This window comes from Neomonachus schauinslandi, chromosome 4, assembly GCF_002201575.2.
Source record: "Neomonachus schauinslandi chromosome 4, ASM220157v2, whole genome shotgun sequence".
NCBI lineage: Eukaryota > Metazoa > Chordata > Mammalia > Carnivora > Phocidae > Neomonachus > Neomonachus schauinslandi.
The window spans coordinates 150,981,161-150,995,419 of NC_058406.1; the positions used below are offsets into that span (position 1 = coordinate 150,981,161).

General features: G+C 34.6%; 1 protein-coding gene across 2 annotated transcripts in view; it reads left to right on the forward strand.

Moving 5' to 3' along the window:
• The window catches only part of VPS13B (vacuolar protein sorting 13 homolog B), a 762,353-nt gene that overhangs the window by 388,055 nt on the left and 360,039 nt on the right, over window positions 1-14,259 (forward strand). For both annotated transcript variants that reach the window (XM_021688693.1, XM_021688692.1), the window contains one exon: window positions 4,519-4,739. In XM_021688693.1, the coding sequence (XP_021544368.1) occupies window positions 4,519-4,739 (221 nt within the window). The remainder of the gene's footprint in view (window positions 1-4,518; window positions 4,740-14,259) is intronic.

Genomic DNA, 14,259 nt, shown 5'->3' on the forward strand with positions numbered 1-14,259 from the left:
CCCTCCCCAATGTCTGTCACCCAGCCACCCCATCCCTCCCACCCCCCTTCACTCCAGCAACCCCCAGTTTGTTTCCTGAGATTAAGAATTCCTCATATCAGTGAGATCATATGATACATGTCTTTCTCTGATTGACTTATTTCGCTTAGCATAATACCCTCCAGTTCCAACCACATCGTTGCAAATGGCAAGATTTCTTTTTTTTTTTTGGTGGCTGCATAATATTCCATTGTATATATATATATATACACCACATCTTCTTTATCCATTCATCTATCGATGGACATCTTGGTTCTTTCCATAGTTTGGCTGTTGTGGACATTGCTGATATATACATTGGGGTGCACATACTCCTTTGGATCACTACATTTGTATCTTTGGGGTAAATACCCGATAGTGCAATTGCTGGGTCGTACGGTAGCTCTATTTTCAACTTTTTGAGGAACCTCCATACTGTTTTCCAGAGTGGCTGCACCAGCTTACATTCCCACCAACAGTGTAGGAGGGTTCCCCTTTCTCCTCATCCTTGCCAACTTCTGTCGTTTCCTGACTTGTTAATTTTAGCCATTCTGACTGGTGTGAGGTGGTATCTCATTGAAGTTTTGATTTGGATTTCCCTGATGCTGAGCGATGTTGAACACTTTTTCATGTGTCTGTTGGCCATTTGGATGTCTTCTTTGGAAAAATGTCTGTTCATGTCTTCTGCCCATTTCATGTCTTCTGCCCATTTCTTGATTGGATCATCTGTTCTTTGGGTGTTGAGTTTGATAAATTCTTTATAGATTTTGGATACTAGCCCTTTATCTGATATGTCATTTGCAAATATCTTCTCCCATTCTGTCGGTTGTCTTTTGGTTTTGTTGACTGTTTTCTTTTGCTTTGCAAAAGCTTTTTATCTTGATGAAGTCCCAATAATTCATTTTTGCCCTTGCTTCCCTTGCCTTTGGTGATGTTTCTAGGAAGAAGTTGCTGCATCCTCTCCCCGTTTTTAATTGCCAATTATTTGTGTTTTTAATATTGTTCCAAAATGGAGAATTTTGGTTGCAGAGCAAATAAATCTATAGGTTACTCATTTTCATTTACCTCTCTTCTAGGCATTTTGGCTGCTCTCTGCCAGGAAAATTGGTTATATTCATATTATTTTTAATGCCTCATTCCTTGAAAGTACCCATTACTTAAATTAACATCACATAGAATTAAAGAACCCTTTACCTTAACTGTCTTAAATCAATTAAGTGCTAAGTAGTTTGGGAAAACAGTGTTCGCAGTTTTGGCTCATTTATATTTGCAGAATATAATATATCTGTCTCCAAAGTATTAACCTCACTGTAGATAGTAAAATATTTCTGTTATACCAGTTCATATTTGAAATAAAAAACTGCCTGAGTCATACTGGATTGTGGAACATAATGGAAAAAATTAGAAGATACTTTTTTGTTTCTGAAGACAATGACTAAAGTTAAGAAAGCAAAGAAAAATGAGAATATCTCCAATGTTGACCTACTTTCTTATTTGCCACATTGAAGTTTGTAAAGTGATTCACTTTGGCCCCAAGTGTATATACTTTTTCCTGTAGTCTAGTAGAGTATCTTTAGAAAGGGAAAAACTGATTCCCTTTCCAAAATATTAATCATTATCCACCAAGATTCAAGATCATAAATTAAATTTGTATGATGAGGGTCTAGTAATTAGTCACTGTTCACTGACCCCAACATTGATAATAAAATTTTTGAGTGTTTGGTTGTATAATACATATATAATTTTCTTTGTTATCTAAAGCAGTTTTTTATATTCTGCTTCTGGTATCATGCAAAATCAGCAACATGTCATACAATGTAAGGAAATCCACCGTGTATACTTTCTAAAATTTTTCTCGGTTGTAAATTAATATTATCTAATAAACTCCAGTGCTCTCTTCCTCATTTTTGATACATGTAGCGCCTGGTCTTACTGAGTTTTCTTTATATATTTATTTTTCCCCACAGCTCAGTCATATTCATGCTCTTCCAAATTATTTAATCTGAATTAAAACAGTGTGTGTTTGTCATTTTCATGATAATTACTTTATTGGGTATCTTTTTCTCTGTCAATAATAGAGTTTTCACAAATTTACACAGAAATGGAATTATAAGTTTTCTTTGTTTTTCATTTTTCTTGTTCTTTAGATACTTTGAAAATTTCTGAATTTTGCCAACAATAGTTTATCTAAAATAAAACATGTTACAGCATTAGAACTTTACAATTAAAGTATAAAATACTGGTCTTGAAAGTCTCAGAATAGGTCGTGGTTCTGGCCTGCCACGGACGTCTGAACATCTTTTAGGGAGCCTCTAGAATATTATATTCCCAGTGTTATAAATAGGTAAGGTGTTTTTATTTTGTGTGTACATGTATGTGAAAGGAATACTTGTGCAGCTAATGATTTGCTGTGTTTTGATAATTTATTTCACAATGATTAATTGTGGGAATTTTTGTCATTACATGTAGAGTGTGCTTTTTCTTAAAAGACAATCTGCAGACTAAATAAATGGGTGTAAAGTATTGTTTTAAAAGGTTCTGTTTAAGACTTAGAATATGATAAAATGGATTTCAATTTATTGGTCTCATTCCAAAGGAGAAGCAGAGACACACCTGAGATAGTACAAATGTCATTTGGGATTTTATTTTTAATTTAACAAATTCAAATTTGGTGCTCTTCATTCAACATACCCACAATTTAGCATTTCTTGGATAACATAAAATTTGAAAAACTATATATAGCTCACTACTAGTTTTAAAATATGTAACCTGAAATCATTCCAGAATATTTTAAGGCATTTGGCAAAGAGTTTATTTTGTAAAATAGCATGGAACTTTGAGTAGGTTTTAAAAAAATTTTAGAATTAGTTACAGATGATTTAATGTTTGTCATTCTTTCTTGGGGGCAAATATTTTAAATCTTAAGACAGGCAGAGTGCCACAGTGCTGACCACATACTATTATGCAGTTTTCATTGTTTCCAGTCAAGTTATTGTGGCCTACTATGTAGCTAGATTCATTCTAGTATCCAAGTCTCAATTTCAAAGAGACTAATTTTAATCTTATGAACTATATTTGGTCAAGACATTTTGAGTATTCATACTTATAAGAACCTACCTTGTAGCATCTACTTAATATCACCATAGTTCAAATTATTACTTATATTCCATATATAATGTATGTGTATGTATAAACATATAGTATGATCCAGTTTGTAATTCACTTGGTATTTACACTGTGACCCTGCTTCTAACTGTGTGGGCATATCCAGCACAATGTAGGGAAATAAAAGACTTGAAGGAAATATTAGTTATGTTAATAGTTATTACTGGGAGTGGCAGGGTTTTGACTAGTTTTGATTTTTCTTTTTATATTTTCTAATTTATCTTCAGTGATTATCAGTACCTCCCATTTTGACAAGTTTTTTCTTCTTATATTTTCTAGTTTGTTGAGGACTGGTTTTGATTATTCTTTATATATCATATTTTCTAATTTATTTGCAGTGAGGTACTAGTACCTCTTTATTTAGAAAATAAGTATTTTCAATTTGCTTAAAAATTATTTAGCTCCTCATAAAGATGTCTATAATATCTATTCTTACAGGTGCTAGTAGAATTGCAAAGTCAAAACTGCAAGTCATAGGAACCTATTTTGCATTAGTTGGCAGCTCAAGAATAAATGTTGATAAATATTCCAATGCTGAGTATATTTGAAAAAATCATTTCACAAAGCACTTTATTTATAGCTGCATTAAAAAATAGTTTTATCTCATAATTTATATTAATGAATTAATCTCTGATACATAAATAAAAGAAAGTATAAAAGAAGGAAAGGAATTTTGTTTTTACTCCTGATATTTATGAGTGCTTATTTTTTATCAAGTATATTTTATTTCAAAATAACATACATAAGAATCACCAGCGGAAGATACCAAAATGCATCTTAAGATGCATTCTTAAGAAGGTCTGAATTAGAAACCAAGAATCTATGGTTTATATAAGCACCCACGTGATTTTGATGCAGGCAGTCCAATAAACGATAATAGATTATTTATTCTTTTCATCTCTTATTCCTCAGCTAGATCTGTGATCTCCAAGGTATAATGAATACATCCCCAGCAGTTGCACAATGCAGCCCACCAGGGTGAAGGAAGAGGAAGTTAGAACTTCTATTTATCTCTCTCATTTCCTTACGTTCTATTTCTGTATGTTTCATAATGTATATAATTATTGCTGTAGTAGTATGTTATTTCTTTATGTTTTATGATGTATAGGATTATTGATATGTAGTATACTATAATAAATACAAATATAAACATTTGTCAGAATTACTTTTAAACAGCATATAAATTGTTTAGCACATTGGTCTCTGGTATAGTCGCTTTTTTGATGCTGTATTAAATGTTTTCTATTTCAAAAATAGATGATAGACAACTTATTGTCAAGTGACAACTATATTTTTATACGTGTGCTTCTCTACCCCCTTTGTCCTTGTTACCAGGTAATGCTTTTCCTTGGACTATCAACTTGCATCATTTCAGCATGTATACCCTTTTCGGAAAACAAGTGACACTTTGCCTAGTGGAACCTATGGGTTGTACCTCTACTCTAGCTGTTACATCTCAAAAACTACTTGCTACAGGACCTGATACAAGGCATTCATTTGTTGTCTGTCTCCATGTTGACCTAGAGTCACTTCAGATAAAATGCTCGAACCCTCAGGTTAGTATAGTTGATTTATGAAAGGAAATTTAAAATAATGTGATTTAAGAACAATTGTTATCAATTTTGTAAAGGGTTTCTCTTCTGTTTAGTGTCCTAAATTATTTTTAACAGAGCCATCAAGATCAGAATGGTTAGATTAAGTATTGCTTTGAAGCTCTCTCAAGTTTTGTAACTTAAACTCTTCTGAAAATGTAATGGTGGCAGCATAAATGCATCCTTTGGCTGAAAGAATGAAATCAGTTGCGGATGTAAAGTGTTTAAACACTGAAGGACTACTTTATTATCACACTGGAAGAGCCTTTGAATGGATCAAATATAATTTTCAGCCAGATTCTCACTCAGAACTTCTTTTGCTCTACACGTAATATTAAAAAAAAAGCACTGTTTACTACTTAAGAAATATATTTTGCTAATCCCATAACATTTCAGTTGATATAAGCCAAATATGTTGAATTCTGTATTGTTACAATTTAATATGAATTTCAGTTTCCTGGATTTATATAAATTATTAATTGCATGTAGTTAACTTGTTTCTTTAACCTTAAGCAGACTGTGGTATACTTTCTACATAGATTTTCAGTGTTGAATACTATTTGAAATTATATTTTAAAACAATTCTTTTTAGGGAGGCATTGGATCCAACAGGTCAATACTGATAAATCTATGTTTATCTCAGCATTAGTGGTTACAAGCCACTAATTAGGCCAGTTTTTAGAGTGTGTTTTTTTAAAGTGGGTTCAAATGTTCTTTCATATTTCATAGAGCCTCCTTACTGATACCATCCTCCTTTCTTCTCTTCTCCCTATCTGGTTAATGGAGGATTAAAGGGACCTAATGGCTGCCAGATTTCTGAATATCATGTGAAGTGGTACAGTGTAAACTCCTAACTAGACTTTGAAAGTTTTTCAACATATATTATTCTTCTGAAATAACTACTAAAAATAAAACGCAAAAATACAAAGAGATATGGCCAAAAAGCCGACAAATGTATTAAAATGGAATGCCAAAAAATATTCAAATGATCTAAAGAAGTCAAGAAATGGTAACAGAGTTTAAAAACAGGGTAGAAACAAAAATGAAATCTTGCCATTTGCAATGACGTGGATGGAGCTAGAGTCTCTTATGCTAAGCGAAATAAGTCAGAGAAAGACATACCATATGATTTCACTTATATGTGGAATTTAAGAAACAAAACAGGTGAGCATAGGGGAAGGGGGAAAAAAAAAGAGAGGGAGGCAAACCATAAGAGACTCTTAACTGTAGAGAACAAAGAAGATTAATGGAGCGAGGTGGGTGGGGGATGGGCTAAATGGGGGATGGGTATTAAGGAGGGTACTAGTTGTGAGGAGCACTGGGTGTTCTATGTAAGTGATGAATCACTAAATTCTCCCTAAACCAATATTACCCTGTATGTTAACTAACTAGTATTTAAATAAAAACTTGTAACAAAAATAAATAAATAAATAAAATGGTAGAGCTGAGCTATTCTCACCAACAATGTTAAATGTTAATGATGTTAACCAAGAGTCTTTAGACCATGAGTTAGCAAACAAAAGCCTGCAGGACAAAAACTCAGTTTTTACATTTTGTCTGAGGTTGCTTAAACAGTATGGCTCACAAAGCCTAGAATGTTTACTATCTGACCCTTTAAGGGAAAGTTTGCTGACCTCTGGTCCAGCTATTCCTATTAAAAGGCAAAGATTTAGGGCACCTGGGTGGCTCAGTGGTTAAGCGACTGCCTTCGGCTCAGGTCATGATCCTGGAGTCCCTGGATCGAGTCCCACGTTGGGCTCCCTGCTCGGCAGGGAGTCTGCTTCTCCCTCTGACCCTCCCCACTCTCATATGCCCTCTCTCATTCTCTCTCTCTCAAATAAACAAATAAAATCTTTAAAAAAAATTTTTTTAAATTAAAAAAAGGCAAAGATTTATAGAGCAAGACTCTACTATATATTGCTTAAAAGAGAAGCATTTGAAACATAAAGAAATAGATATAATATAAATAAATGCATAGGAACAGTATACCATACAAACAGCATAGGACGGCTGGACTTGCTTATTTTAATATCAAATAAACAAAAGGGAAAAGGGTATTAGCAGAGATAAATAATGACATGAAACAAAAATGGGTAGAATTAAAGGAGAAAAACAGATGATTCTATTCCGTGCTGCATAGTGGGAACTTTTTACAATCTCAGCAATTATAAAGCAACTAGATGAAAAATAAATACCACAGACATAATAGGGAAGTTTTATAACACCTTTCTCAGCGATTGATAAAGCAACCAGATAAAAATAAATAATTGGAGACCTAGAAGAATGAAAAATACTACAAACTCACCTTGATCCATTTGACATTCATAGAACACCATATCTAAAAAATATGGACTACACATTTTTTTCAGGTGTACGTTGTCTGATTTTGTTTACGAGATTAAAGTATATTATCTAATTATAGTCAAAATGTATTAGAAATAAGTAATAAACTATAAAAAAAACTATATATCTAGACAGTAAACATCCTTCTAAATAATCTATGAATCAAAGACAAAATCACTTGGACATAAGAAAATGTTTTGGTTGAATGATAATAAAAAAAGTGGATATAGTAAAGTAGTCTTAAGAGGAAAAACATAATTTTAAATATTTACATTAGAAAGGAAGAAAGATCTTAAGTCATTCACTTAAGGTTCCACTCTAGAAAACTAAGAACAAGATAAACCCAAAAGAAGTAAAAGGCCAGTGTGAGGTGGTATCTCATTGAGGTTTTTATTTGGATTTCCCTGATGCCGAGCAATATTGAGCACTTTTTCGTGTGTCTGTTGGCCATTTGGATGTCTTCTTTGCACCAGTCAGAATGGCTAAAATTAACAAGTCAGGAAACGACAGATGTTGGCGGGGATGCGGAGAAAGGGGAACCCTCCTACACTGTTGGTGGGAATGCAAGCTGGTGCAGCCACTCTGGAAAACAGTATGGAGGTTCCTCAAAAAGTTGAAAATAGAGCTACCATATGATCCAGCAATTGCACTACTGGGTATTTACCCCAAAGATACAAAAGTAGGGATCCGAAAGGGTACGTGCACCCCGATGTTTATAGCAGCAATGTCCACAATAGCCAAACTGTGGAAAGAGCCAAGATGTCCATCGACAGATGAATGGATAAAGAAGATGTGGTATATATATACAATGGAATATTATGCAGCCATCAAAAGGAATGAGATCTTGCCATTTGCAACGACGTGGATGGAACTGGAGGGTATTATGTTGAGTGAAATAAGTCAAACAGAGAAAGACATGTATCATATGATCTCACTGATATGAGGAATTCTTAATTGCAGGAAACAAACTGAGGGTTGCTGGAGTGGGGGGTGGGGTGGGAGGGATGGGGTGACTGGGTGATAGACACTGGGGAGGGCATGTGCTCTGGTGAGCGCTGTGAATTGTGTGAGACTGTTGAATCACAGATCTGTACCTCTGAAACAAATAATGCAATATATGTTAAGAAAAAAGAAGAAGAAGAATAAGAAGGTAGCGGGAGGGGAAGAATGATGCAAGTGTAACAATTTAGATGAAATAGAAATTTTTACTGTAAAATAACTTCACAAAAAATGATACAGAGTAGAAGATCTGAATATCCTTTTATATCTATAAAAGAAATTAAATATGCTATCAAAATAAGTTTTAAAAAAAAGTTCAGGCCCCAGTGGATGAATTTTATCAAATATTCAAGGGAAAAATATAGGAAATTTTCACAAATTTTTTTTTCCAGAGATAGAGAATGAAGGATTTCTTCCCAGATTGTTTTATGAAGCCAGTAACCTATTACCAAATTCTGAAAAAGACTTTACAAAAGAAGGAATTAGAAATCAATATCCCTCATGAAAATAGATGTAAAAATTCTTAATCAAATATTAGCAAATCAATATAGCAGTACATAAAAAAGTTAATAAATGGTGATAAAGTAGGATTCATCTTAGAAATTCAAGTTTGGTTTAATATTCAAAAATCATTTGGTAGAATTCACCATATCAGTAAAAGAGGTGAGAAAAATCCTATGATAATTTCCATAGATGCAGGTAAAACATCTGATAAAATTTAACCACCCATTCATGATAAAAACTCTTAGCAAATTACAAATTTTAGAGAATTTTTCAGAACTGATAAAGGATATATGTAGGAAATGAAATATCATACTTAATATCATACTGAATTGTTTTCCACTAAAATATGAAAAAAGCCCAAAACGCCTGCTTTTACTACTTGCTCTGTATCATATTGGATGTCCTAGCCATTCCAATAAACCAAACAAAGGAAATTAAAAGGCATAAAGATAAGGAAAGAAGTAAAGATCTATTTGTTTATGATAAAATGTTTTATAGAAAATCCTAGAGGAATTACCAACCTATTACTGGAGTTAATAAAATTATCAAGGTTGCAGGAGACAAGAGTAATGAATAAAAATCAATTGTATTTTCATATAGTAGCAGGAAACAATTGGAAAATGGAATGAACCCATTCCATTTATATAAGGTCCCCAGAAACATAAACAAATGTATCTAACTAAAGATGTCCAAGACCTGTACCTTGAAAACCAGAAATCATTGCTGGGAGAATTTAAAGAACCTAACTGGAGAGATATACATGTTCATAGATTGGATGAGTCAATATTGTTCAAATGGCAGCTCTCCCCAAATTGATCTTGATATTGGGTATAATCAAGTTTAAAAACATTTTCTCTTTGAAAGACATAGTAAGATAGCAGAAAACCATACACTAGGAGAAAGGTTTATTTAATACAGTTTTAATTTATTAGAGCACGTGTGTGGGGCAGGAGAGGCAGAGGGAGAGGGAAAGAATCTCAAGCCCACTCTCCGCTGAGCAGGGATCTTGTTGCAGGGCTCGATCCCACAAACCCAAGATCAAGACCTGAGCTGAAATCAAGAGTCTGTTATCTAGAATATTTAAAGAATGCTTTCTACTTGATAACATGACGACAAAGAACAGTTAAAAAAAATAAAATGAAGACAAAGACCAGGGCTAAGATTTGAACAAACATTTACCAATGAGGATGTTACTGGTCAGTAAGCACATGAAAAGGTGCTCATCATCATTATTCATCAGGGAAAAACAAAATAAAACATGAAGACAGTCCACTATACACTGATTAGATTGGCTAAAATAAAAACAATGAGCATTGTGAACCATCTAGAACTCTTTGTATTCTGTAGCTGGGAATGTGAAAATTACACAACTTTGGAAACAACTTGGAAATTCCTGAAAAAAGAATAACGTGCACTTAGCATATGACCTAGTCATTCCTCCCTAAGTTTTTTCCTCAGAGAAACAAAAATGTATGTCCATGCAGAGACTTCTACACAGATGTATTTGGCAGCTTTATTGTATAGGCTAAAACTGAACACAACCCAAATGTTCATCAATAGATGAATAATTAAACACATTATGGCCTATCCATACAATATAATACTACTCAGGCAATTATTGATAAAATGCAACATTGTGGAAGAATATTAATCACTATGCCAAGTGAAGAAACTTCTGGAGAAAATAGAAAAATTTTTTATATTCATAGTTTATATTTAGTAGTAGGTTAATCCTTATATGATAGCTAACTGTTACCTGGAGTCGTCCACCAGAGACCTTCTATTTTAGGAACTTATGAATGTCATTTTAGCCTTGAGAGGATTGTCCTACTCTACATGTTCTGGATATCCATAGCTGTCCTAGCTGAGAATAAATTATATTACCATTATTGTTTAACCTGGGAAGCCACTATTAATCTATTTTCTTTAATTTTATTATGTTAATCACCATACATTACATTATTAGTTTTTGATGTAGTGTTCCATGATTCATTGTTTGCGTATAACACCCAGTGCTCCATTCAATACATGCCCTCTTTAATACCCATCACCAGGCTAGCCCATCCCCCCCAACCCTCTCCCCTCTAGAACCCTCAGTTTGTTTCTCAGAGTCCACAGTCTCTCATGGTTTGTCTCCCCCTCCGATTTCCCCCCCTTCATTTTTCCCTTCTTGCTATCTTCTTTTTTTTTTTAACATATAATGTATTATTTGTTTCAGCGGTACAGGTCTGTGATTCAACAGTTTTACAGCGCTCACCGTAGGACATCTTTTTAAAAAATTTTCTTTTACTTTGAGATACTCAGTAGTATCACAATTTCTGTGGAATCTTATTAAATGTAGTGTAATGTGAATTAAATGTAAATTAAATGTAATGTGGCTCAAGCCTAGAGCTAGTGGACATCCACTTCGTTTGGAATCGAGCTCAGGTTTTGTTGTTGTTTTTATAAACTGGTTCTAAACAAAGTCATCACCTAGATAGAGCTTAGTTTTGGTCTGGTGTTTCCTTCTCATGTCTCCTTCCTTCTTTTGTCTTTACCTCCATCACCTGGCTCCCAGAGCCTCCTTGCTGCTGCTCCCCAAATACCAAGACCTTTTATTTTTGAGAAATAAACCGAGGCTGAATGAACCTCATGCCTCAAGAATCCCTTTACCCAAAATGTAATAATTTTTATCTATTCATTTAATTCCAATTTTGTCTTCTTCATAAGTCATTATAAACCAACTTCTGTTTGATTATTACCAGCTTCTATAACCAAAGTTGATCACAGGATTGTCGGGAAGTTTATGTGAGATATTTATGAAATGTTGTGAAAACACCTTATGAACTCTGAAATGCTATATGAATGCCATTTTGTTAGTTTAGATTGACTCTGATATAAAATGTGAGACCCTCTTTGTAGATTGTTATAAATATCCTGGTGGAATTTAGCAGTGTTCCCGAAGGGCTAGGAAGCCACAAAACACTTTGAAGAATCATTGTGTACTCAAAGATTTGGTAAAGAGTTAATACTATTTTATATCCTTGTGTGCCAGGTTAGCCTAAATTTTAATGATTAAAAATGAGACTCCAGGGGCACCTGGGTGGCCCAGTTGGTTGAGTGTTGAACCCTTGATTTTGGCTCAGGTCTTGTCTCATGGTTGTTAGTTCAACCCCTATGTTGGGCTCCGTGCTGGACGTGGAACCTACTTAAAAAAAAAAAGAGAGAGAGAGACTCCAAGTAAACTGCTTTCTTGTGAGGGGTTGCTTTAGTATAGTCTTCCAGACTCCCTCTGGATACTGTCAAAGTTACAAGAGATGATTTGATTTTTTTTTTCCCCATGTGTAGAAAAATATTTACTGAGTACTGCAAGTCCAGTACTACATACCTAATCCAGAAATGAGGAAAATGAAGATGAATAAGATAAACACACTGTCGAGGAGGGAGAATATTCGGTCTCTTCAAGGTCCTTCTAGGTGAATTAAGAATCAAATTGACATCAGACAAATTAACAGAAAATCAAATTTAATAGCATGTGCATGGGTTGAAAGACCTAAATGTGAGACAGGAAACCATCAAAATCCTAGAGGAGAACATAGGCATACACATACATACATACAATGGAATAATACTCAGCCATCAAAAAGAATGAAATCTTGCCATTTGCAATGACGCAGATGGAGATAGAGTCTATTATGCTAAGTGAATTAAGTCAGTCAGAGAAAGACAAATACCATATGATTTCACTCATATGTGGAATTAAAGAAACAAAACAGATGAGCATAGGGGCAGGTGGGGGGGAAAAGAGGGAGGCAAACCATAAGAGACTTTTAACTATAGAGAACAAACTGTTGATGGAGGGAGTGTGTGGGGGATGAGCCAAATGGGTGATGGACATTAAGGCAGGCACTTGTTATAATGAGCACTGGGTGTTATATGTAAGTGATGAATCATTAAAATCTGTTCCTGAAACCAGTATTACCCTATATGTTAACTAACTCGAATTTAAATAAAAACTTGAGAGGCGCCTGGGTGGCTCAGTCATTAAGCATCTGCCTTGGGCTCAGGTCATGATCCTGGGGTCCTGGGATCGAGCCCCGCATCGGGCTCCCTGCTCCGCAGGAAGCCTGCTTCTCCCTCTCCCACTCCCCCTGCTTGTGTTCCCTCTCTCACTGTGTCTCTGTCAAATAAGTAAATAAAATCTTTAATAAATAATAAAATAAAAACTTGAAACAATAACAAAAATAACGTGTGGGGAATCCACAAGAAATGGAAATTCCAAAGATAGGCAAAATTAGGTATATATGGATGTCATCTTGGACTAAGGAGAAGGGATAGGGGTCTGGGACTTGAGAGGAAAGGAATACAATTTACAGGAAGATGAAAAAGAATAAATGTTTAGTAAGTTAATGTTTGCTGGGCCACTCAGAAATAATGGGACATAGAGGAATTTGATCAAACAGGCCTTGCTACGTTCCTCCCTATCTACCACACCTCCTTCATAGCATATTGTAGTTCTTTGTGGTCATAGTTCTCTTCCTGAAGCAGGTCCTCCACCTAAATTCTTTGATGCAGTTGTTGGGGGAGGTAAAGAGCTTTTCCTGAATCTGCTGGGTTTTGTTTTGTTTGTTTGTTTTTAAAGATTTACTTATTTGCCAGAGAGAGGGAAAGGGAGAGTACAAGCAGGGGGAGCGCCAGGCGGAGGGAGAAGCAGGCTCCTCGCTGAGCAAGGAGCCCGATGCGGGGCTCCATCCCAGGACCCTGGAATCATGACCTGAGCTGAAGGCAGACACTTAACCATCTGAGCCACCAAGGAGCCCCATTTTTTTATTGTTTTTTAATTCGATATAATCTTCATGTCACAGTGGCCCATTGTGGGGTGGCCTGCTCTTGGCCCATACAACATGAAGAAGGCCATGCCTACACGCATTTTAATGCAACTGTTGAAAGCCACAGATAAAGAGCAAATCTTGAAAGTATTATGAGAAAAATAACGCATTACGTACAAGAGAACCAAGATTTGATTGTTAGCTTACTTCTTCTGAGTGTAAAGGTCAGAAGAGCAACACCTTTAAATTGTGAGAGAAAAAAAAATAGCCTCTCAACACAAAATTCTAAATTAAAAAAAAATACATGTTTATGAATAAAGACCAAATAAAGACATTTTCACATAAAGGAATCTATCACCAGTAGTACTGCACTATAAGATATCCTAAAGGAAGTCTCTCAGGCTGAAGGGAAATGAAACCAGATTTTCGAGCATCTTTTTAAATGATTATTGGCCGTTGCATTTGTGAATTGACAATTCATATTATTTACATACATTTGTATTTTCCTGATTATTAATAAGGCTGAACAGTTTTTGAATGTTTATTGGCCAATGAATTTGTTTTATGAATTGATCATTTATATCATTTACCCAATTTTTCTATTAAATTTCTTAGCAATTTGAAGAGCTTCCCTTAGGCTCTATAAATACAAACCTTGTATTTGTAACACAGCTAATTACCTTTATGGCATCTTGTACCAAAAATGTTTAATCTTTCTTGATGAAATATATCTGTAGGTCGGTTTTTATTTTCTGGGTATCCTACCTTATAAAGAATATCGTGAGCCCCTAAAATACATTCACAGGCATCCTAAAATTTATCACTTGTTT